This window comes from Candoia aspera, chromosome 6 (genome assembly GCF_035149785.1).
Source record: "Candoia aspera isolate rCanAsp1 chromosome 6, rCanAsp1.hap2, whole genome shotgun sequence".
Classification (NCBI taxonomy): domain Eukaryota; kingdom Metazoa; phylum Chordata; class Lepidosauria; order Squamata; family Boidae; genus Candoia; species Candoia aspera.
In genome coordinates this window covers 17,205,457-17,230,697 of record NC_086158.1, presented here as the reverse complement: position 1 = coordinate 17,230,697, position 25,241 = coordinate 17,205,457, and the positions used below count along the sequence as shown (strand labels likewise).

Below are 25,241 nucleotides of genomic sequence, written 5' to 3'. Positions count from 1 at the left end.
TCACCGCAATCTAATTAGCAATCGCTTCTTTATTTCCACATGGGCTTTATCATTAATTCCGTTGAATTTGGCCTCTGTTGTGTTTGTAAAAGTCCTGAAAAGCTAATATGAGGCTCCAGAGTGCCCACCAATTCAAGCACTGATTGAGACTTACTTTGATTTAGTTAAATAACAGCATTGCTGTGGCTCAAACTGTCCTCACTGTTTTTATCTCAGCAGAAAAGTAACAGTTTAGAGAGTCAGTGGACAAAGCAGAAAATTTTGGATCTCAGTCCATTTCCTATTACAGCACCTCCTTCACTTCACTATTTAATTGGATATTGCCTTCCCCCGCAATGCTTACATTTTCATCATTTTCACCATATGGATCTTCACCATTGTGTTCCAACCCCCTTTTCTTCTCCTCAGGCAGTTGTCCTTGGGCCTATTAAAATATACATATTTAGGAACAAGATGATCACAGAAGATAAAGTATCCATTTGGGTTATATTGTACTTCTAAAACACAGTATGCTTCTCAATACAAATGACTAGGAAACATGAGTCAGGAAGATGCCATTTTGCTACTACTACTGCTACTATGATTACCTTTATATTACACCTTTCCTCTGGAAGTTCAACAAATCTACAACAACTCAGTGAGGTTCGTTGGGCCAGTACTGTACCTCATGACTGGCTCGTCAAATGAGCTTTAAATTCTAACAGGAATTTGGGTCATGTCAGACTAGGACTGGTTCTCCCCAGTGCCAGCATGAAGTAGAAGTTGAAGGGGGCATTTAGAACATGAATTCCAATCCCTGCTAAGTGTAGGAGTCCAACTAAAAGCATTCCTGATATTTTATCCAGACATGTATCAAAGAAAAGCTTGTCTCTTCCCTTAGCACTTTCACTGCCACATTGCTCTAACAATTACAAAGTATCAACCACATTTGTACCACTGCATTGTAACAGCTGTATTGCATTCATATCCCCCTTACAGGCTTCCCAAGGGCATTGGATTGGCCACCCTAGGAAATAGAATGCCGCCTGGACTTCCAGAGGGTGAATAGTGGACTGAAGATGGCTCCACAAAAAGCAGAGCTGATGACCGCAGCTAAGAACGAAGAGTGAACGAGTAGAGACCAGCTCTTCAAATCTCTCTGGACAAAGGAGAGGACGAGAGATCACCCACGAGTGCTCCAGACAGTTGCTCCTTGTGAGGAGACTGCAAGACAGCAGTATTCAGTGGGTTTTGAGCACTGGGAGACAAGGGAATAGCCATCTTGCTCAAACTGCTGTCAGTGCCTTTGAAAGGACACAAAGTTCACATACTTCCTTTCTAATCACTTTTGGAAATTGCTTGTTAACTACTTTTCAGCTATTAGAAACCTTTGGATCGACAAGTTAGAAAGCACTAGGTGAGTTTGCCTTCAATCGTTAATGAAAAAAAGTTTTAACTATAAGCTTAAGAACTTAATTAAAAACAAAAACAAAAGGTTGATTAAAACCTTGATTTTAGAAAGGTACAAACAGATTAAGGGTATATTTGAAATAAGATTTTGGAATTAATTATAAAGAATCCTTCCCATGGGAAAATGCTTTTGTTTTGAATTTTTTAAAAAAAACATAAGATTTTAAATGTTGGACACTAGAGGTGTCCTAACAGTCAGGAACCAAGCTGAGACGAGGAATAAGTCTCTAGTGTTTTATTACTGCTACATTAGACAGAAAATCCTAAAAAACTGAAGAAGCGTGAGAAAACCCATACAGATAAACCCCTAAAGTCAAGGCGGGTCTGTTCTGTCTCTTTGAATGACTGCTCAACTCCTCACTACTATGCACGAGTTTTCCCCCCTGGATAGGGCCCCCCTCCTGCTCACCATCAGTGCTCATGACAAGAGGGAACTAAAGATTTCAATTAAAGAAGAACACATAAACTTGACTGTAGTTGTTAGTTGCCATCGAGTCATTTACGACTCATGGCAACCCTATGTATAACAGAACGAAATGCTGTTCGGTCTTGCGCCATATGTCTGACTGTTCCAATGTTTGCACTAAGAGGTACAAAATAGCACAAAATATTCTAACACTGGAAATATTGAAGAACAATTTAGAAAAACAGAGTCAAAAGATAATATTAACAATGTCAATAGCGATATCTATCTCTACAGAGAGACTGTGTCTAAAAGATGTTATGGAAGAGGAACAAGTTTTACCTGACAAAACACAGATTGAGTTGAAAGTGGATTTAAAAATAACAGGCTACAAAAATGACATGGAAAAAGATGTTACACTGGAAATTCAAAAGAAACTGGGAGATGTTTTAATAATTAAAAGGGACATACAAATAACAAACTAAGAGGGTGACCTAGATAATTTTTCTATATTGGACTTACAAAAGAGGCTTTCTAAAGCTTTGAAGGATCTTGTGAGAAGGGACAAAGAAGAAATGAAAAGAAATCAAATTCTACGACATTATTTGGATGGACTAAAGATCAAGGTGGTTAAAAGTAAAAGGAAGGAATATAAAGTTGGTTTATCTGATCAAAGTTAAAATACATATGTTATTTCTGGTAACCCTGAATGGCCTTTTGCTGACACCAGGTCTGACATGATGATGCTTTATGGATTTGTTTATAGATAAGAGATAGGATATGGGAAGAAAGGATAATTTGTTGTAATTTAAGAGGAGGTAAAAAGTTACTAAAATGGTTTATACTTGTTGTGATGAAGGCTGGAAGTCACTTCTTTACATATATATATATATTTCTTTTTCTTTTCTATATTCTTACTTTTCCTTCTTTCTTTTCTTTCTATCCTTTACATCTTTTCATTTTTTCTCCTTTGCACCTTTTACTCTTTCTATTTTTCTGTCTTTCTTTTAGTTTGCATTAGTTTTTACTATTGTAATTATAATCTTTAATAAAATTACTTGAAAAAAGGAGGGAAAAAGAATGCAACCTATTATGTCTAATTTCTTTCTTCTGATCCAGCATATCTCTTCTTCAGTTCTGGAACAACAAGGAGCCATTTACAACCTTTACAGCCACTGTAAAGCCTCCTTTGCAATACAAAATATGGTATATTTGGGAAGACAAAGCAAGATATTTTGCCCTGAAGAGGGAGAGGAAACTTGGAATAAAGTTCTAAGAATTCCCAGCCATAATGTTTCTGGCAGTTGTATTTAATTCTGTATCTCTATCCTATATGACAGGGCTATGAAATTATTTTTTCACTCATTTTTATGTCCTCAGTGGTAATCTTCTGGGCCAAATCTTGCTGGCAAAAATTGGAGGCCACCGTTCTCCTCTGCTTCCAATTCAGTAAATGGTTAGGTGAGAACACTCTCGTCTGAATGCATCACTTTCAGAGAACCACAGGAAGTACTTCTAAGGGCTACGTACTGTCCTAGCACTGTAGTTGTAAGTCCTTGCCTTGCAGAAACTACCTTAGGACTATAAATCATACTGATGGACTTGTATGCCCACCACCTCAGAAATAAGGACTTATGGTTCCACTCAAAGGATATTATTGCAATGGTTTTTTTCCTGTCATTTATTTCATCATTCAGTCTGCCCTTCCTCCAAGAAGCTTAGGACACATACATTCAACCTACCGCTATATATTATCCTCACAACAATCCTACAAAGTAGGGTTCATAATTTCAGGTTATTTACCTCTTCTTCTCCCTCTTCCTGGTATTGCTCATCAACATTGTCTTCCTGCTGATCCAGGTTGCCCACCACCTGCAGATAAATCAAACAGATTCTACTGCTCTTATTTCTGCAGCTCCAGAATTCACAGAAATATTATGCAGCATCTACCTAAAATAAGTATTTACCTTTTAAAAAAATAAAATAAAGGATAGGGACAACTACTGACAGGCTGGGCTGTCCTAACAGCCAGGAATCACGCTGAGACGAGGAATAGGTCTCTAGTGTTTATTACTGCTACATAAGACAGAAAATCCTAACATAACTGAAGAAGCATGGGAAAACCCAGACAGATAAACCCCAAAAGTTAAGGCGGGTCTGATCTGTGTCTCTTTGGATGGCTGCTTAATTCCTCAGTACTACGCATGCCCCCTCCTGCTCACCATCAGTACTCATGACAGGGCTATTGCAAAGACTTGGATTTGAAAGCTCACATATCATTGAGGAACTGTGCAGACATAACTTTGGTCAGTCTATTAACTGTGGTTGAAAGATCTGGAAGAGTATGACACACAGTCCCATAAAATCAAACTGATACATGGTTTAATGTAGGGATGCTGGAAATATCTATCATGGATATCTGTTCAAGCAAAGTGGCTTTGTCTGCCAAAACGGAGTCTGTTGCACTACAAATGAGCACATAATTCACTGAGTTCTTTAGCCTCCCCCTTGAACTATTTCTCAACTAAAAAAACTCAGGGTATTAAATGCTTATAGTTTTGCCTTAAAATTTGCACTAAATTTTAATTTTAGGTTTGCATCAAAATAATATTTTGGCAAAAATATATACAAAAATAAATGTAGATTTTTTGTGTTATTAATTGAGAATAAAGATCTATTTTAAAAAATGCAGAGTAATCCAAAATTTTGATGGAACTAATGACTCAATACATAAGATGCATCAAATGGATTATCCACTAATTACTTCAATACATTCTGAGACTGACACAAGAACAAATACATTATTAATTGACACTAAAAAAACTGAATCTTCTCTTCCCAATTTTATAAAAAATTACTTACATTTATGAGGTTGATATGCTGCTCCAATCAACAACTGAGTGGCTTATATAGTCCATTCAGTAATAATTTTTTTAAAAAATAGCACCACCACCATAATAACAACAATGAAACAACACTAACCACTAATCAAACTAATAAACAAAGTAAAAGAAATCTTAGAACCAGAAATATCAGCCAGCTAACATTCACCTAAAGAAAGAATTTATTCTATCCTTCAAAATCTAAAGCAGGGTTTCTCAACCAGGGTTCCATGGAACCCTAGGGTTCTGTGAGAGGTCACTAGGGTTTCACTGGGAGATCATGATTTATTTAAACATTATTTCAAATTCAGGCAATTTCACATAAGTTTCATTCTTTATTTTTAGTTTAAGAACACTGTTAATGCATATATACAGGCCTACCCATGAAATGAATATAATAATTTTGCCTATATTTGAGCCTGAATGGGCCTGAAAAATATTTCAAGGTTCCTCCAGGGTCAAAAGGTTGCAAAAGTCTGATCTAAAGGCTTAAACAGACAGATATTAATGGTTTTATAGAAACCCAAGTATGTTGGGGATAGTTGTTCTCTGGGAGGATGTTATTCCAGAAAAGGGGGACAGTAGAGAGGGGGCAGGCCTCCAGGGTCCCTGCAGATATCATTCCCTAACAATAGGAACCCAGAGGGAGCCCTTCTTTTTAGATCTTATCAGGCATACAAAGGCCACGGGGAGAAGGCATTCCGGAAGATATCTAGGCCCAAAGCTATGAAGGGCTTTACAGGAACTATGAACACATTGAGTTGCACCCAGAAACCAAAAAATGTAACCTGAGCAGCTCTCAAAGTAAGATATAATAGCACTCCTAACTATCTGAGCGCTATCTTCTGGACTAGCTGTGGGTTCAGAGCGGCGTTCAAGGACTGCCCCATGTAAAACGCACTTCAGTAGTCCACATGAAAGGTCAAGGCATGAGTGACTATGAGTAGGGCCTCCTGATCCAGGAAAGCCTGCAACTAGAGTACAAGGTGAAATTGTGGAGAGGCCTTCCAAATCACAACTTCCACCAAAATGTGTTGATATTTTTGTAATTTTTTTAAAAAACAGCCTGGAAGCAATTAGACCACCCAGAGTCACTGAGAGTCAGCTGGCATATAAATTTAATAAAATATTATTATTTACAAATGCACTGAAAGTTGCTGTTGGATATGCGTAGCATTACACTTTTTATCTGACCAATGTTTAAGGATATGGAACACAGCAATTATAATTAATATTATATGCATGCTTGAGTAAATGATATGGACATCTTTCCGTAATGATAAATTCTAGGATAATTTCCACCTCTAATCTCTTTCAGTGATGTGAAAGGTGATACAGTGTTTAGAAACATGATTACTTAATTCAACATTTATTCTTAAATGTTTCCTCTTCCTCTTGATCTCTATCTTTATAATTAATTTGCCAAGCGGACAGGAATGAATTCAGGTTTATTGTCTAGACATTATAATGCTAATTTGTATGTATTAGGAGAATCAGTGTTGAGTACGAGAGAGAGAATCAATGTTCTCTTTTTTTTTTACATTTTTTTAGAAAGATCAGAAACAAAGACGTATTATTTCTTCTTTCAAAGGCAATTTCTCCCCATAACATACACATTTTAAGCTATCACCAATATCTGTTAATGAAGTAGACTTTAACACAGTATTTACACTGTATTTCAACAGTACAAATACTCAGAAAGTGGTTTTGAGCACCCAGGGCAGGAATAAGCCAGTTCTGTTGACTCAAGGGCCACAGTATGGCATATTGAGGGCCACTCTGGAAAAGTGGTACAGGGGGTCCTGGAGGGGTGTTTGAGGGGAAAAAAGGATACTTCAACCCCACGAAGGCTTAGTCACCCATTTTTCCCAATAAAATCCCTCCCAATCCCCCAAATAGAAAAAAGGGCTAGAGTTTGTGCACAGCTATGCAAGAGGGCCCCGAGACTGCAGAAAAGGTACTGCATTATATAAATGCTTCAAACAATCCTTAGGAATACTTACAATACCGTTCTACCTCCTCCTAGAATGTAAAATAGAGGCAGTGACAGAGAAGAGAGGGACGTCTTTGAGCCACCTCTCCTGAAAAACAGGATTGAATGAAGAAGCTATGGACACAGAGCTCTGGGGAGTGGGGGGAGCAAATAACATAGTGTGTGTCATGACCCAAAAACTTGTGTCACACATGAGGATGCAGGTAAGACTAGGTGAGATTTGTGACATGACATCACCATGGGCATATGGTCATTTTGCAGAAGATACCTGAAGCTGTGTTTAAAAGTGGCAGAGCTATAATCCCAATTCTTGGGGGGAAATTGTTCAGGATACATGCTGCCAAACAGCTCAACACCATCAACAATTTCTCTGGGAAGAGAAAAAGATAGCTTCTTCTACCATAGTATGTTCCAGATGTGTTCCTCTATTATCACTGGCTATAAGTGGATGGTTGGCATAGACTACTCCCAAGTTAATTAAAGACATGGGATCAAGTGGCATTACTTCAGTGATGTTTTTAATAAGGTCTTGATATATTTTGGTTTTCGTTTTGAAAAGAAAAATGTAGAAGCCTGACACGTAAAACACATTTTCCGATGTTCAAAGCTCTATTATGAAACCTCTTTCTCCAAGGGATTCTGCTAAAACATTAAACTATTCATTTAGCTGATGTGTTAAAACCATTTTGTTCAAGCAGGTTTCTGGCGATTTAATAAATTGAGCTATATTATATGTTGCTGCTTTTCTAAAAAGAAAAACGTAATTTTATTATGTCTTGTGGCTGTTTTGATTTCTCTCTGTTCCCTAATGGCTTTTGTGTTTGTCAAGGAAGGTGAGATAAAATGTTCTAAAGAAATACAACAGTAAAGGTTGCTTTCAAATTTCATCATACAAAAGGTAGTATACACAAATGTTAATAATATGCACATACTAGTCTCAAAAAGACAGTTCACAAGAGCTTCAGTTATTTGGTTACTGGGAGATACCTGCACGTACTGGTTATGCTGCTAGACAGCACTGTATCATAGTTGACTACTACATGAACAAGGCCTGGGCTCATACATTCCCTTTTAGGGTGTCTGCAGCGTATAGTAAAAAAAAAATGTCAAGATGGCTGCCTCAACATTGTTTGATGCTCCACCCATTTATGTGCACTGCACATAAAAAATGGGTAGAGTTTTGATCACACCATCGCAGCACCATTTTTAGTTAAAGCAGTTTGTTATTTTGTCAAAATTGGGCTGAGGGAACTGGGTTTACACACTGTGCTAAGCAATGGTTTATTGAATACGCCACAGTTGACTTGGGTCATACAACTTAAGCCATAAAATAAAACTTACAGACAGAACAGTTGAGTTTATACAAACTGTTAACCAAACCAAACAAAATACAAAATTGCTTAGTGTGATGTATGGATTCAGCTTAACTCTTGTTCCAGGTACAGAAAATACATCATATTGTACTACATAAAATCAGAAGTAGAAGCTTGCATAGGAGGAGAAAGGGAAACAGGTTCATACACATAAAACTAAACTAAGTTTTACCTACACAAAACTTCTCCAACTATAATATTGTTGGCCATGCTGGCTGAGAATCCTGGAAATTGTAATCCAATATACTGTATCTTGAGGATACTATATTGGGGAAGACTGTCTTACATATTTTTTGCATACTTGTTGGTTTGCAGATTAATGTATGAACAGAATCACCTAACGGCATTGCTTTCATTCATGCAATTCACTTCTCTATACAATATTGATATTCATGTGTAAAACAAGGGAGGCAATTTCCCCATTTCTCCCTGTGTTTTGTGATTCTAATTACCTGGCAGAGTTTGGCAATAGAGTGCTGCTGTTTTGCAATTCTTCCCTTTTGGATTTCTGAACTTCTCATAAATCATTTGTAGGCACAGTTTCCTTCAATTCCTGCTCTCCTCTATTGATTTCTTCCATACACCCACTTCCTACCCACTCAGTTCAAGCTACAGAAGTTCACACATGGTGGTGTACATGAAGCAACTCATAAAGGAGAGCTAATGCAATGACCCATACAGTTGCATCCAGATTCCTGCCCTGCCCTGCATTTTGTCAAAGATGCACAGGTGCATTTGGTAACATGGACTGGAGTGAAGAGGGAGAGATGTGAATGAACAGAAGATGGAAGAGTCCTGAGATTGATTTTAGAAATTTTCCATGTTCATCTGGAAGAAAGATGAAAAAGGATATGGGGCAAAATAAATCCATAAAATGCTAACTCAGTAGGAAATCTACATTTCTCTAGTAGCAGTCCACAATGACCAACAGATGAACTTGAAGATCTTATGATGCCCACACCGCATCTTATGTTTGCAATAGTTCTTTCACACATGCATATATCACTTGAAGCTACAATCATTTTGTGAACAGAGCCTGAACACATAGCCATTGTGTTTCATAGACTCACCACCAAATGCTCTTCCATTTCAGAATTCTCTTGTTTCTGGTTATTTGGTTTTATCTCCTTATTCTCTTCAGGTAGATTCTCTTCCCTCTCTTGCTCTGCTTCTTCAAACTCATCTTCTCCCTGATTGTTGGGATCATCAGCTGGGTTGATATCATCCACAGCTGTCTTCTGCATTTACAAGACGAAGAAGTCAAAAACACTCAGCAACAATGTATATTTCACTACAATAATACCAATGCCACTTAGGTTTAACACATCATTAACTAACTGGCAGTTTCTGGATATACCCAGAATATACCTGTATTTCTGAGCCCTTCAACACAAGATCTGTATAGTTTGTTTAATGTAGAAATTTCTATTCTGCTTTATTCCATTAGAGAAACACAACATGTCAGCAGCATCAATGCACAGATGAAGACGGTATCAAATATGATGATCAATTATTTTAAAATAACATGTAAAGCAAGCAGAACAGAAAATACATTCAGATACAAATTCCTTTTAAAAAATCAGGTACAGTATTCATCTTATTCTTTGTATAATACGGGTGCTACAAATATAAGAATATTTTGGACTACAATTGCTGTTTCATTACAGTTGAGGAGAGACCAGCTACTTTCAGCCTTCATTCAGTCATTGCTTGGTGGCAGCTGCACAGCAGCGATAGAAAGAGAGAAGAGGAGCAGGACTATTCCATTGCCTCTGCTCAAAAGACAGCTGCTTTGGGTAATTAGAACTTCTACCTTGCTAGCAGCCACTCCACCATTTAACATCAGCAGTTTTCCTCCCTGGTGGTTGCTTGAAAAAGTCCAAAGTTTTGGTGCCACAGATTTTTTTTCCCCATGCCACCTCTTCCTTGCCTATCTTCTCCCCTGTCCCCCCTTCCCAGTTGCCATGCCTTTCAGATTGTATGCCTGGGGGGAAAGACTGTTATTTCAGTTTATCAGTTGTTTTTTGGGTACAGGATGGGGTAAAAATATATTGAATGAATGAATGAATGAATGAATGAATGAATGAATGAATGAATGAATGAATACCTTAGCTAGAAAAGAATCTGTTTCTCTTAGAAAGTTGCTGAGAAGCAACCTTGAAGTGTACTATTGCCACTTACCTGTTCTTCATTCTGCTCATTTTCTGGCTGATGCTCCAGTTCTGGGTCCTGTTGCTCATTCACAGGTTTATTCTGATCATCATCTTCTACTTTGCTTGGATGCTGGTTCTGTCTCTCATAATCTAATTTTTTTTAAAAAATCCATCTCATTCCTTCTTCCCACAGTCAGGAAGCATCATCACAAGCTTAATTCCACAGTTGTAAGCACTGTAAAAACAGCCTCTCAGCTTTGGATTCAGTGTGAAATTTATTACCATAAGATGAGATAATGACACATTCCATTCATAAGCCAAGTGCCTATTGCCTGTGTTGGATATGATCGACCAATGAAAATGGTTCCTGCAAACTTTGCTATGTTAATGTTTATATTTTCAAATTATATTACATAATTGCTGTTTCAAAGTTTTTTTTTTCCCAAGCCAGGCCTTTTCAGGTAGAACTTAGCTTAATGGTGATTTCATCTGTTTAAAATCTGTTTTTAATTTGTTTGGGGTAAAGCTCTATTGTATGTTATTGTTATCTCTCTTAAGTGGGATATAAATGATATGAATAAAATATATGATAAATAAGTCAAACTGTTGATAGGGAAAAGAATTATTACTTACTTTCATCTTCTTCATGGGCACCTGGTTCTCCTCCTTGCACGATATCCTGGTCTATGTTGTCATAATGGGATTGCTGGCTGAAATGATTGGAAGGTGTTAATTATGATTCATAGAGAGGGACCCCTTATTGATCTACAACTTGTGGGCTGACTAATGCTATGTTTCCTTTTTGCTTAACATTACCAACAAGGAGAAGAGTAAATAATGAAAAATAGAGTCAAACTCTTGGTTTATTTAGCCCAGTATTTATTTATTTTATTTATTTATCTAATTTATCCCCGCCCATCTCCTCCTGTCCGAGGACTCTGGACAGTTTACAACATAAAATTGTAAGTATAATTGTCTGACTGTATTTCTCCAGGGTCTAAGACAAAATTCCTTCCCAGCTCTACTTGGAAGTGCCAGGAATTGAACTTGAAACATCTCACCCATTCCTGTTCTATCAGGAAAGCATGACCTTTTCCTCATCCTACCAAGCCCATCCTACCAATAGAGAAACATAGGAATATGCCTTACACTGAATTAGAGCACCAGTCCATCCAGCTCACCAATTGCTGGAGGATCAGAAGACAGTTGTGGTGATAAGTTTTCCCATTACTTCCAATATTTCTATTCAATTTGCCAAGTACTAAGTTGTCCCAAAGAAGCCTAAGTTGGATTGGGGAGGAGTCACAATTCATAGTAGACAGGAGAAAAACAAGTGGAATCTTTCTTAGTATCTCTTTATGCCCATGAACATGTACACTGCCTTGGTGTCTGCCATTTGGCCTTAAGTAAAATAAAGTTTTCCCCCTTAAACTTTAACCAAATTGAAGAAACAAATGTATGTGAATTGATGGGAAGCATCAGCCTCTAGGACCATAATTGTTTTCAACCTTATATAGGCCCCATGGTGGGTGGCTGCAGCCTAGTGCTTTATGTAGAAGCATTCTCACCTACCTTAAATAATAGAAAGGTAAGCTGGGGAGGGGTGAGGGGGTTAGAAAGCATTGTGGGGTGAGCAGAGGGGGAGGGACAAACAATTCCATAATTTTGCCTTCTGGTAAATGGATGTTTTGTCATGGGCCATGCGATTCTGCATCTAGGAATGCCTTCATTGCGACAACAGTCTTGTGAGAACAACCTATGACATGTTCTCAGAATCCCAAACATGTCCATTGTATCACAAAGTACGCTATTTCTGGTTTAAACAATGCCAATAATAGGCCTGACTTCTCCACAGGAAAAAAAAAATCAACACAAAAAAGCAGATGACAGTAATATGTCTCTGGGTCTATACATACATACCATATACTGTATTTGTTTCTGTCTGTTGTCTGTCTTTCTCTACCTGCACATACTTTATATAAACAGTGGTGAAGTCCAAAAGAAGCTGGACCAATTTATTTATTTATTTATCATATTTTTATTTCCGCCCATCTCCCCCACTCGGGGGACCCCAATGGCGTATGAACCTTTTCAGGGATTCACAAAGGGCAGGCAGGCATTCTTTTGCAGACCATTTGATACGCAAAGAGTTCCTAATATCAAAAAATTTGAAAGTCACTTTTTGAGGGTGGCCATTACAAATGCCATCCTACAAACACTTACGGCTCAGATGGGCAACTCATTAGAGAACTGTCTGTGTTCCTCTCACGCCTTGTTTATGTACCTCCTATCTACCACCCTGAGGTGGCAAAGATTCAAACAAGGACCAGCATTCTAGAAGCTTTTGGTAAATCTAGAATTTTCCAAGGCACTAAACTTTCTTCTTTTCCTGGGGGTGGGAGGGTGGGGGAGAGAGTGTTGGCTGGAGGCCCTTTGTTTCAAAGACAACCTGAGGTGGTGCTTAAACTGTTCTTCATCCTGCTCTGCCTGCCTCCGCAGCATCAGCTCCCTCTCTTGAAGTTGCTGCTGCCGGTGCAACTGCTCCTGAAGCCTCCCCTGATGCAGAGCCTCCTGACGTTCTCTTAAGCGGCTGGCTTCTTCTGCTCTCTGGGCGGCCAGCTTCTGTTGCTCCAGCTGCTGTTCATAGGGCGACTTGTACCTTGCTGCAGTCTTTACTGTTGGTGGTTCCTGGTGGGACACATACAGGATCACTCAAGTAATGTTTTTCATGCAGAAGACCTCAAGTTCAACTTCTGGCAACCCAGAAAACATAGGAAAATGTATGCTTGAGACCCTAAAAGTGAGATGGGCGGGGAATAAATTATATTTATATATATACACACACACAGACATACACACAGACACACACAGACACACACTGTGTATACACACACACACTGTGTATAGTGTGTGTATATATATATATATACACACACACACAGTTTGTATACACACACACACATACACTGTATGTGTGTGTGTGTATGTGTTTGTGTGTGTGTGTATATATATATAAATAAACAAACGAGGGTTTCCAACTTGCAGCCTCGTTTCCAAAGCCCTCTGTAATTCCAGCTTTTGGTAAGAAGAATTTATTACCGCCTTCTGCTTAAGAAAGGAGATGGGGAAAGACCCAATCAGTGGCATATAAAATACCAGTAAGACTACATGGCCCCATTCACATTTGGCTATAGCTCCACCACTAATTACTTAAACTTCACCCCTTCCCCATTCCCAGGGCCAGGTTTACATTCATCACACCCAACCATCACAGATTTTTCTGAAGACAAGGTACTCCATGATATAAAAATGGTTCCTCATTCCTCGAGAGCCAGGGAAGACAACATAAGGCTAAATGAGACAACAGTCTGAACTGGGTATAGGACAGCCCTTGAATGCAAGTTCCAACACATCCTTTGGCAGTAGAAATCAAGGATGACAGGGGAGAGATGAAAATTCTTCATGTTAGCGAGATAGCTTAAATGTTTAAGTTTCTGTCATTTTATTCTCCCCTGAATGGGACAAAAGGTAAGAGGAGGTAATGACCGGGTTCATACACTGTGCTAAGCTATCGTGTAGATTGTTTGTTGGCCTAAATTTGTTATGAAAACCCATGATTGGTTTATGACTTCATGTGTTTTGTGAACCTATGTTATGCTAGTTTTACACCATACACTGAAATAGTCCCCCCTTAGGGGTGTGGTATAGTGGGCTGTGAGAATAACCTTGGGAGACAGGAGAAAGAGCCGTAGCCTAGACAATGGTCAGACAACAGTTATCTCAGCCCACAGAAGGAATAGGGGTGGAGAAAGCATCTCAGAAGGGACCATCTCTAGTTATATGGAAAGTAAAGGCAAGGGAGAGGAGAAGTGCTTTCAGACTTGCAAGATTCTGTTACAGTAACCTTACAATAAAGGTAGTATTAATATAGTTTATTGTATCTTATTATACAAAGCATAATTAAACAAACCATGGTTTAAAGTGCTACATACTTTTCCTTACTTTACTGAAGGATGGTACAGTTATGTGAATATTTCTCTGTGCTCAAAGGAGAGCTAATCACTGGCTCACCTCAAAATTAATTTTGCATATATCATAGAAACTCTTCAACCTGAGGCAAAATTCTGGTTTCCAGGACTGAGCACCAGGTCCGATAGATGCCTGCTGGAACCAGAGAGGCCCAGGCTCAAGCCATAGCAATATGAGTAACAATTAACTAAATGACCTGACATACGTTATAATGTCCGAGTCAAGTTCTGACCTTCTGAACTGGTGCTGCAATGTTGCACCCAAGCATGGAAAGGGCAGAATTAATCGAGCAACTCTTGCCTAATCTATTTTACTGAACTGTTGCAAGGATAAAGCAGGAAAGAGGGGGTTGGTTCCATTCTGTTACAAGAAAAGAAGAAGTAGAATTAAAATATCAGAGAGCTGAAAGTTGCTATCAGTTACAACAGGGCTTTCCTTAATTTCATCTCTAATAAACACGGACCCTTGGTATTCTCTTCAGTTCGCATCTAAGCATTAACCAGACCCATCTCTGCTTAACTTCCAGCATCAGGAGCTTTCATGATTGTTGGCAGTGCTTTGGGTTCTCTTTGCACCCTATAAACCTTTCATTTTTTTTCCTGAAAAAATAATGTTCAAAGATTCCACATCACTCATTACCAAGTCATGGGGCTATTTGCTTCTAGAGAAGCAAATGGCAAACAAGCACCAAGTTTGGAAAGAGGTTCTGAAGACTCTATAATCCAATTGATTAACACAGCTGGCATTATGACGGTGGCATACTGGATAATTTTTCGGGTGACTAGTAGATCCAGAGAGGAACAGTATAAACATTGGCCCAAACTTTGACTTTGGAATATTAGTTTCAGAAGCCTGAAACACCAGGAGGACTTGGCATATTGTATAAGCATCAGTTTGAAAATTAGCTGAACCAAAGAAAAAAGTGTATTTTGGTGCCCCAAGATATGATCTAGAAGGCAGAAGCATCTCTTGACATATCTATTTATAGTTCCACATAAAATGTGACCTGCATAAATTGTACCTCTGGGATTCTGGCTGCTGGATGCATGTCACTTTTAAAGTAAAAGGGTTTGTCAAAATATTAAGTTACACCACAGTGGAGGAAAGAGCACTTTGGATTCATAAAGGTAAATCTGCAGGTAGAAAGTCTGCCTTTCAGACTTGCAAGGTTCTGTTAATGTAACTTTACAATAAAGTAGAATTAGTCCATCTGGTCATGCTTCTTGTCTGGGGTACATTGCAGGCTGACCTCAATCATGCAAGTCTGAAAGTACATTTCTCCCCTGACACCTCTACAATCCAAGAAACTAGGGAGGGTTCCTTCTGAGATGTTCGCCATGCCCATGTTCCTGCTGCGGGCTCAGCTGCCTCTTATCTGACTGTTCCCCTGCCTGTGGCTCTTCCCCCTTTCTCCTAAGGTCATCTCCACACATTATTACATCTGTTAGTTTGTTAGAAATGCAGTGAAGTCCAGGTTAGTCTGTATCCAGAGCTTTTTCTTCCCCATTAATTACAAATTAATTCAACCATTGCCACTGGCAGGAGGGACCCAGAAGATGCGGCCAAGCAATAATCACCTAAAATTCTCAACAAGCGTGTCTTAATAATCAAATGTGGCCAATTTAGTCTAATTAAACACAGTGGGATTTACTTCCAAATAAACCTTCAAATAGTTCTCAGCAGGACTTAGCCAACCTTGGCCAATCTCAAAATTGCTAAGCAGACTCACACCTGGTTAGTACTCAGATGGGAAACCACAAGAAATCCTAGGGCTGTCGTCTAGACTGGAAAGTTAAAAAAAAATGACAGTAATAGCAAATCACTTTCTTATTACTGCCACAGAAACAATATGAAGATGTCCAGGAAGCCATCAGGACTCAAACTTGACTTGGGGAAGATATTGCTTTTTTAAACATGCAAATATTGTACAGGTAGTCCTCGACTTACAACCACAATCGGGACCAGAATTTCCATTGTAAGTTGTTGTGGTCGTAAGTCGAGTTTCAGAAGCCTGAAACACCAGGAGGACTGGTGACAGGACCCAATTTTACAACCATTTTTACAGCAGTTGTTAAGTGAATCACAGTGGTTGTTAAGCAAATCCAACTTCCCCAATGGGCATTTTTTGCCAGAAAAGGGAAAACATTGCAAAACGTGATCACGTGACTGCAGGACGCTGCAGCTGGTCCAACTTAGCTGGTTGCTAAGCACCCAAAATGCGATAATGTGACTGCGGGGGTGGTTGTCACATCCCCCCGATGTGCCATTTAAATTTTACCCTAAATTTCCTTCCTGGCAAGAGGAATTCTCTTGCTGATGCACTTTTTCGCCTCCCGCAATATCATACTGCCCAAATTCAAATTGTAGACACAGTTTTCTCTCAAAAGCAGCTTGGACTGGCTTGCGTAATGCGTAAACAAGCAGTAGCCAGGAAAGTGGAAGTGCAGGCTAACCTAAAAGAGGAACTGCTTCAGGCGCTCCCTAACGATCCCTGGCTACAATGTAACAAAGCCCAATTAACTGAAATTGACAGTGTCTGGTATTGTAACGGCAAAATCTACCTGCCTGAGTCTCTTCGCCAGACAATTTTGCACCGTTCCCATGATATTAAATCTGCAGGTCATTTTGCCACATCTGTGCCCAAGCGAAGAGAAAGGGGGGGAAACCGCAAGGACTTTTACAACCCGTAGCCTCCCCCAAGGCTCCATGGAAAGAAATCGCCATGGATTTTATTGTCAATTTACTTGAGAGTAAAAAGAAGACTGTTATTTGGACTGTAATCAATTTGTTTTCCAAGCATGCTCATTTTATACCTTGCGCTAAAATCCCAACTGCTCAGCAATTAGCCAAGCTATTTCTCACTCAAATCTATAAAATGCACGGGTGTCCCACATGTGTAATTTCAGACAGAGGCGTCCAATTTACTTCCAAATTTTGGTGGGCATTTTTGAAATTAATTGGTGTCTGGCAATCCCTCAGCTCGTTGAGCCATCCGCAGACGGACAGAGCGACTGAACGGGCTCAGTCTACTCTAGAGCAATTCTTATGCTCCTACGTTAGCTTCCAACAGGACGATTGGGTGTACCTCCTCCCTTTCGCTGAGGTTGCTTATAATAATGCAGTTCACCAAAGCACTGGCTTTTCCCCTTTTCATATTGTTATGGCCAGGGCTTTGTTCCAATACCTGAAGTTCAATTGCAATCCTTGCCTGACTCCTCAGTAGCCGACTGGGCTGCACAGATTGCCACTAATTGGCCAGTCATCTGCCAGGCGTTAGATCACACCCATGCAACACAGAAGTTTGCTGACCGTCACAGATGCCCAGAATGGAAATTTAAAGTGGGCGATCTTGTTTATCTCTCTACCAAATTCTTACGTTCCCAACAACCCTCAAAGAAGCTTGCCCCTAAGTTCGTTGGACCTTTCCCCATCACAAAAATTATTAATCCTGTAACTGTTCAATTACAATTATCCCCCACCCTCAAAAGGCTTCACCCTGTTTTTCATTGCAGCTTGCTTAAACCTGCACTGGAACGTTCTAAGTGGCACCAGCCTGCAGCAACCCCTCCACCCATCATGATCGATGGCCATCAACATTTTGAAGTTAAAGACATTCTGGACTCTCGTTTTTTTCTCAAATCTTTACAGTATTTGATTCAATGGAAGCATTTTCCAGATCCTGAGTGGGTTAATGCATGTCATGTTAATGCTCCTATTTTAACCAAAAAGTTTCATACAAAGTATCCTTCTAAGCCCTCTCCTTACTAACCTCATTGTTTAATCCCATGTGATATCTGATTGCTTTTTTTTTTTTTATTTCCTTAATCTTTCTTGGGGGGCGGTATGTCACATCCCCCCGATCAAAGGTTTTACAAAACCCCTTATCGGAGCATCTACCATCATTTCCTTCTCCAAGGATTGGACTACGTGTCGCCAGATGGGAGGTGGTGTGAAGTTGGAGTGTGAAGTGGTTTATTATGGCTATGAAGGACATCAGGGACACAGGGTTGAGATATGCCAGGAATACCATCTGGATGGAAGGGGGGTGACATGGTTTCATGGGAAGGGGGATTAACTAAGGGAATGTAGTTTTTAAGTTAGGTATGAGCGGGAACTCTTTATTTGCAGCTTGCCTTCTGTACTGTTCATTACGCTTCATTAAAACAGTTAAAGGAATCCCAGCTTCCTGACTGTGATTGTGTGAATGCTCGAATGATCAGGTGCTGACAGTGGTGGTGCAATGTTTTGCGACACTTGGAAGTGCTTTACAGGCCATAAAACACCCATTTCAAAGCCATTGTAACTTTGGACCGTCATTAAACTAACAGTCATAAATTGAGGATTACCTGTATAGGAAATAAGGGCCCACCTGTGAATGGCTGTGTTCCACGACTGTGTTGGTTTCTTCTTCAGTCTGTTCATTCTCCTTCCATTCATGCTCTTCTGGGATTTGGTCAAGATCATCTGTTAAGTGTTCTGGTTGCCCAGCTTGTTCCATTTCTTCTTCTTCTAGTTCCTTTTTCTGCTCTTCTTCATCTTGCTCTGCGTGTTGCTCCTCATCTTCTCCCGCTTCTTGCTTTTCCTGAATATTTAATTCCCGCAGCACGTGACCTTCCATCACTTTTCTGTCAGGATGAAAAAGTTCTGCTGTCTGTTCTCTTCCTTCCCTAGGAATTACTTTAATAGCTTCTTCTCCCCCTTGTGGCTGCTCACCATTTTCCATAATCTACAATAATACAAAACATTAGTTACAAAATACAAAATACAAAAGATCAGTTTCAAATAATATGCATCTGGACTGTAAACTGAACATCTAGGGATTTAGTTCCTGTCAAATTTCCAGTGGTCTGAATGGGGAGAACCTGGCTTAAATCACCTCAACCACAGAAGCTCACTTAGATGACTTCAGGCCAGTCACTAGCACTCTGCCCAATCTACTTTGCAAGACTCTTGTTTCTTTTTGTGGTTTGCTGTTATAGGAAAAAACGGGAGGAGGAAGTTCTTATGTATGGTACCTTGAGTTCCTGGAGGAACGTCAGGATGTTAATCTAGTCAGGACATAAATCAGGGTAGGTACATTGGGAAAGTCAGAATATACATAATAAAAAATATAAATTTCTCTACAATGATCCAGAGTGGGGGTGGGGAAACAGAGCTGCCTTTGAAGGTGGTTTGGGAGGTTTTGCCTGGTGAAAAATACAAAATTCAAAGTGTTACTTTTTACTGTTAGAGCACTAAATATAGTAGTTAAGAATTAGGTTCTCTATAGGCTGCTTACATCCATATGAGCCTGCATAAGTTTTGCGATTGTTCACCCTTCTGATAATAGGCCTATTTAAGCTGAGAATGGCCAAAGACAGAGTTTTTTTGATGGTGGTCTCTCAGTTTAGGGAACTATCTCCCTAAAACAAAGGTTCTATTTTTGTTTACAAAGGTCAAGAAATGTAATTATTTCATTCATCTTTGATGTGAGCTTTGTTGAATTTATGAACTCACTATCCAAGGTCTTGAAATAGACCTTTGAACATGGTCCAAGAGATCCTCCAAAGAGTTGCAGCTGAATTACATTTAATATGAAAGAAATGAATAAAAACAATTAGTTATAATTAATATATTGACCTTATGGGAAATAATTATAACTGTATTTAATTATTTCAATTTCAATTTCAGCTCTGTTTGTCTTAAGCCTACTCACATGTCTGTCCTACCTGTTTGTGGCTCTTCCTCCTTTTAAGGAAGAGGTACTCAACACAAAGGCCAAGAACGATTGCTGTCCTAAAAAATGTGTATCCCTGGTATTCATTGTTTATCTTGTTTAGAAGAAATCCAGTTTGTTGGCTAAACGATGTATTTTACACTGCTTTTATTTTTAAAAAACATGTAATCAGGGTGAATGATCATTTTTTAAACATTTAGCTGCAATTTTTGTCTATAATTTCCTTGCTGTAAGGGATTTAGGCATTTCAAAAGAGAGTGCTTGTGTGCCTTGGTACACATCTTACATAATTCAAAAGCTAGCCCTCAGTCAACTCACATTTTCCAAGGTGAATAGCCTAGGAATAAGAATGGAAGAAGGAAGGTAAATACAATATACAGGGTACAACCTGTAAGGTCCAGGGAGTTATGTCGCCATGTTTTATTAATGGAAATAGTCTCATGCACAAAGTGAGCACTTGCTTAGTTGGAAATAATAATTACTGGGCCTATTATGCACAAGTTAAGTGGAATCTTTACAGAACCTAATTTTAGCCTTAACCTGTATGACTCTCTAAAACTGTTTGGCTAGAAATTGCTGCAGTGTAATGGTAGACTTTAACTTTAATCCATCACAATGTGAATAGATATTTAAGAGTAAATCCACATGTACATATTTTGACAGAGAAGCAGGCTCATAGTAAGCATAATCTGGAGGCAGTTTCAGCACTGAGGGCATTCCCATAGTCGTGAATCAGATTGGTAAGCCATCAAGAGCTAGGACATCAACAGGTAGACATTCATGTGTGAAATTAGCCCTAAAAAAACTCAATTTGCCTATGCAAATGTGTGTTTTTGCTTCACTGCTAATGTCCCACATCGGTAATATTTTTGGAACCTATTTTTCTCAACCCCACAATCCATGTTTATTTCCAAGAGCTAGATTTTACCAATCTGAGGCAACCCTTCCTTGTCCTTTATTCTTTCTTGATTTATTTTTTTCATCACAATCTTAGTGAAAAAGGAAAAAGAGAGATTTATACATTTTCATTAAAAAACAAAACTGAAGCTTTCTCTATGCAAACAAGATGATACCTGGAATTTAAACTGCTTTCCCTTGCTTAAACTGTAATAATGTGACATTTGGAAAGAGCAAAGATCTCTATCAATGGTTTATTAAACACAAGCATTCACAATGGGACCATAACTGATTATGCATGGTTGTGCATATGCTATGAGAGCAAAAAGGACACAAAGGTCTCTTTTCAGATTAATTCCAGCCTGCACAACCTAAGCTAATCAATGCTGTGATTCATACTTTTATATTACAGACCACTAGCTTGCCTGTTCTTTTGCCAAGGGCTGCATTTTCTTGATGCAATCAAACAGCCTTCCAATTAAAATGTCTCCTCCAGAACAGATGCAAATGGAACAGGGAAGAAAAAAAAAATGTGGACAGGACAGCAAATGCCAGGTACAATGTGCTCCCTCATTATAATTAAATATGACAAGAGGTCCAGAGTTGCTGAAAATCAATCAAACATTTTTTTGTCATTTTGTGGTAGAAAGCACTGGAAAACTGTCTTAAACCAGCAACGAACATCCAAAATAGCCCAACCAGAAAATCCCAGTCTCATCCGTGTGCAAGATGCTTTGCATCACTGCACACTGTGGTCTTGAGAGGGGGGAGAGAAAGAGAAAGGAAAATAAGCAAGGAGAGATGGCTTCCTCTGGCCACCTTAGCTGTCCACGTGTTAACTGGCAGCAGCTCCCTGGTCCTTCTCAGGTGCAAAAGAGAATTAAAAAGTAAAAGCTAGAAAAAAAAGGAACCCTAAATCCTTTGCATCCGAAGCAACTCATACAGTATCTCAAGAGCAGAAGAAAGCACAGACACCAAGTAAGGGGTGGCTGAGCCAACTTTCACCATTGCTGGTGACCAAAGACAGGTTGCTTTTAGGAAGTCAGGAAGATGCTCAATTCTTTGCAGCAGGTAACAGGTGTGTTTACACTAAGATGGGTAGGTAGGTAACATAGTCTCTATAGTTGCTAATGTATCCCTGGACACCTCCCTTGGTGCTTGCCAGACTCCCTTCCAAGCTGCCTTTTGACTTTTGGATGGATGGCAGGCAGGCAGGCAGAGTGAAGCATCAGCCATTTATTTACACCACCCAACTCCCAACAATTCTGGGTAGTCTGCAAAGTAAAAACACAGAAAAATAACAATAAAACAAAAATAAAGACAAAGGAACAAAAGAGGGCATCATGTTTATTTGCAGAAATGCCTTTGAGCTCCACAAAGGTCCCAAAGAGATGCCAGAGAGTAGAAGTAAACCAAGCGGCTTCACTTTCCTCATCAACCTGCTTTACACTGCGGAGATGATGTGAGTTTCCTTGTCAAGACAAAGACACAATGGGGTTCTCCTCAACAAGGTGCTCAGTATCACTCAACTGGCAGGTCCAATATCTGGAAGTGACTTGTTCAACTGCAACTTGTACAAAAGTCACTGACTAGAAGCATCAGAAGAGCATTCTGCCCAAGTGCTCAGAATGCATAGAAACTGATTCTAGATATTGCATCTACAAGCCCAAGCAAAGCATCTTCAGAGGATAACTTTGAAGCATTGTTGATTTACACAACCCTAGTAGAGAGCTTTCTGATAAACTGATATATTGTGACTGGCCATATCCAACATAGCAGCCATTTGTAAGTATACCCACCAATTGCTTTCAGAATGTCAGATGGGGCTCTGCACCACTTATTTATACCTACTGTGTAAGTTAAGATACTCCTGTTTTATTTTGACTGACAGATGCTGAGATCCACACTCCTCCCCTTCACATTTGCTAGACCATTCATCTAAACCAAATATGCCCTCAGCAAAACCTACCTGAGTCAGCATCCCCTTTCCAGAAAGAGAGAGTGTGTGTGTGTGTGTGTGTGTGTGTGTATCCATCCAGTTTTCTACCTACTTTCAAGAGTATTAAACAAGGGTACATTAGCTCCTTTGCTGTTTAATTTCTACATCAATGATATGCTGATGTCCATCAAACATATGTTGGTAAAACTCACAATACCAGAACATCACCCCATCCAAGTCTGGCTGGCAGATCTAAGGCATTACATTTATATATAGATGATGCAGGCATTATTTCTACTTCACCCACTGGACTGAGGAGAGCATTAAGAGAAATTTCCTCCTATTGTACAAGTAATGACCTGGTTATCAACTACCAAAAAACAAAAATTACAAGAGTTTCAAAGAGATCTTTTAGATATAAACATAGATGACAAATTAATAGGAATACCATCAAACAGGTTCAGATCTTCAAATATCTTGAGATTGTTTTTCTAGGCTATAGGCTCCTGGAGGGCCCAAACCTAATCTTTAAAAGAGGTTATGAGGAGTGTTCTTCTGTACAAAAGGAAATGGTTAAAGGTGGACTAAAAGTGTTTGAGGCCAAAGTAATAGCACACCTATCTCTTGGCTTCCAAATATCTGCCCAAAAGGACACAGAGCCATTAGAAGCCATTCAATCATGATATCTGATTGAATGGCTTCTAATGGTTCTATGTCCTTAGAAGCCTATTTCCGGACTATGATAAATCCCAAACTCAGTCCTTTGGGTCAAGACCAGAATGTTATCAACTGAAAATTCAGCACAGGTAACATTTGTTAGCTATTGGCTTGCATTAATTTTCAATCCAAGCAATTTCACTGCCTTGACCGTCCAAGATAAATACTTTTTTTAAAATAGTAATTTTATTAAAAAAATACAATCACAATGATAAAAAAACTAATACAAACTATAAAAAATAATAAAAAGAAAAAATGAAATTTATACTATTTGGAGGGCACTAAGCTACATGCCCAGTAGAAGCCGTGCTGGTGTGACATGCATCATGATGTGAAAAACGTACAATGCTTAATTCATGTTATTTGCATGAAAATTGAGTCAGGTCAAGTTACTTAAAATGACCATCATAAAAAAGAGAAATGGGTCTTGCAACTCACTGCAGGACAGATGATCTCTTCAGAATACTGGTGTGACAGCCTTTTCCCAAGGTAGTCCTAAACTGTCATTTTCTATGGAAATAATTGTACTTGGTTGCCATTAAGCTGCTTCTGGTATCATTCCCTCTCCTGTCCACTTTGGAGAGCTGCCCAACCCCACTCCAAAATATATTTTTCTCCTGGAAACCTCAGGGTTCCCCAAAGCCAGCTGCTGCTGTCCTTGTTATGCATGTATAGTGCTGTTCTCCCATTTGGAAATTAGATTCATTATTCATTCATAGGCTTGGAACAGAGAAATAAGAGTTGAGGGTACTGGTGGAGTAGGAATCAGATTCAAGAATTTGCAACAAGCTTCTACCCTTCTCCAAAATTTCCTCTAATCCAGAACAGTTTGCAGACTCTGCCTACATCTGAGGATGGGTGAAGCTGCAGCAGGAAAATGAAGAAATTCCTTAGACCCTGCAACTGAAAGTACTTCCCCCAATTCATATGATTCCTTTTCCTCCCTCAGATGTTGGGGAGAGGTACTTTTAGGCAATTTTTCACCTACCCCAAGAGGGAACTCTGGAAGTGAGAACGGATTCCAGTATTAGCCTTGGCTTTAAATCAGATCCTTATTATGGCTAGAAGCTTGGTGTTTATTAAATAATTGTTGGAATAAAGTAAGCATCCTTTATCATAGTTGGAGGCTGCTAATGCCATAATGGTCACAAATCATTGTCTGACGACTGTTCCAAGTTTTCATATCCTGGCTGAGTGAAAACAAGATTATCTTAGGAAACTACAATTCAAGGTTTTTTAAACTGTGTTTTAATGTGATATCTGGATTAAATCATTTGTCATTCGCAGCTTCTCTTCCCCTGCCCTTTGCAATGATAACACCTACCTTTTTTATAGGGTTGTTACACGGACTACTGCAATAATGTTCAAAGCACTGTATCAATGCTAAGTACCATGATGATGATTAAATAAGATTGCTTTGCCTTAATATGGTCAGCTCATATTACCTCTTTCTGCTCTTTAGCGGCATCTGTGCCATGTATTTTGGAATCACTCAGAGGAGAAGGCACAGGTGTCACAGGCAAACCATGTGGCGGCTCAAATTTTTCAGGTTTCTGGAAACTGGGCATCTTTTTTAAGGTGTCCTTCAACTGCCTGTATTCTTCCACCTGAGACTAGAAATCAAATGTAACTATTAGATTTCACTGACAGATAAGCTGGTCTCAGTAATAAATGCAGGGAAGCAAGAGAC

At 39.2% G+C, this 25,241-nt stretch overlaps 1 protein-coding gene across 5 annotated transcripts in view; it reads right to left on the bottom strand.

The window, feature by feature from the left end:
* The window catches only part of GOLIM4 (golgi integral membrane protein 4), a 64,369-nt gene that overhangs the window by 4,290 nt on the left and 34,838 nt on the right, over positions 1-25,241 (bottom strand). For 3 of the 5 annotated variants that reach the window (XM_063306474.1, XM_063306475.1, XM_063306478.1), the window contains 8 exons: positions 24,997-25,164; positions 18,652-19,008; positions 12,703-12,941; positions 10,887-10,963; positions 10,282-10,403; positions 9,171-9,338; positions 3,656-3,724; positions 344-424 (listed from right to left, as the gene is read on the bottom strand). In XM_063306474.1, the coding sequence (XP_063162544.1) occupies positions 344-424; positions 3,656-3,724; positions 9,171-9,338; positions 10,282-10,403; positions 10,887-10,963; positions 12,703-12,941; positions 18,652-19,008; positions 24,997-25,164 (1,281 nt within the window). Of the gene's footprint in view, positions 1-343; positions 425-3,655; positions 3,725-8,828; positions 8,929-9,170; positions 9,339-10,281; positions 10,404-10,886; positions 10,964-12,702; positions 12,942-18,651; positions 19,009-24,996; positions 25,165-25,241 lie in introns of those variants that run through there. The other 2 variants (XM_063306476.1, XM_063306477.1) reach the window with 2 other exon arrangements.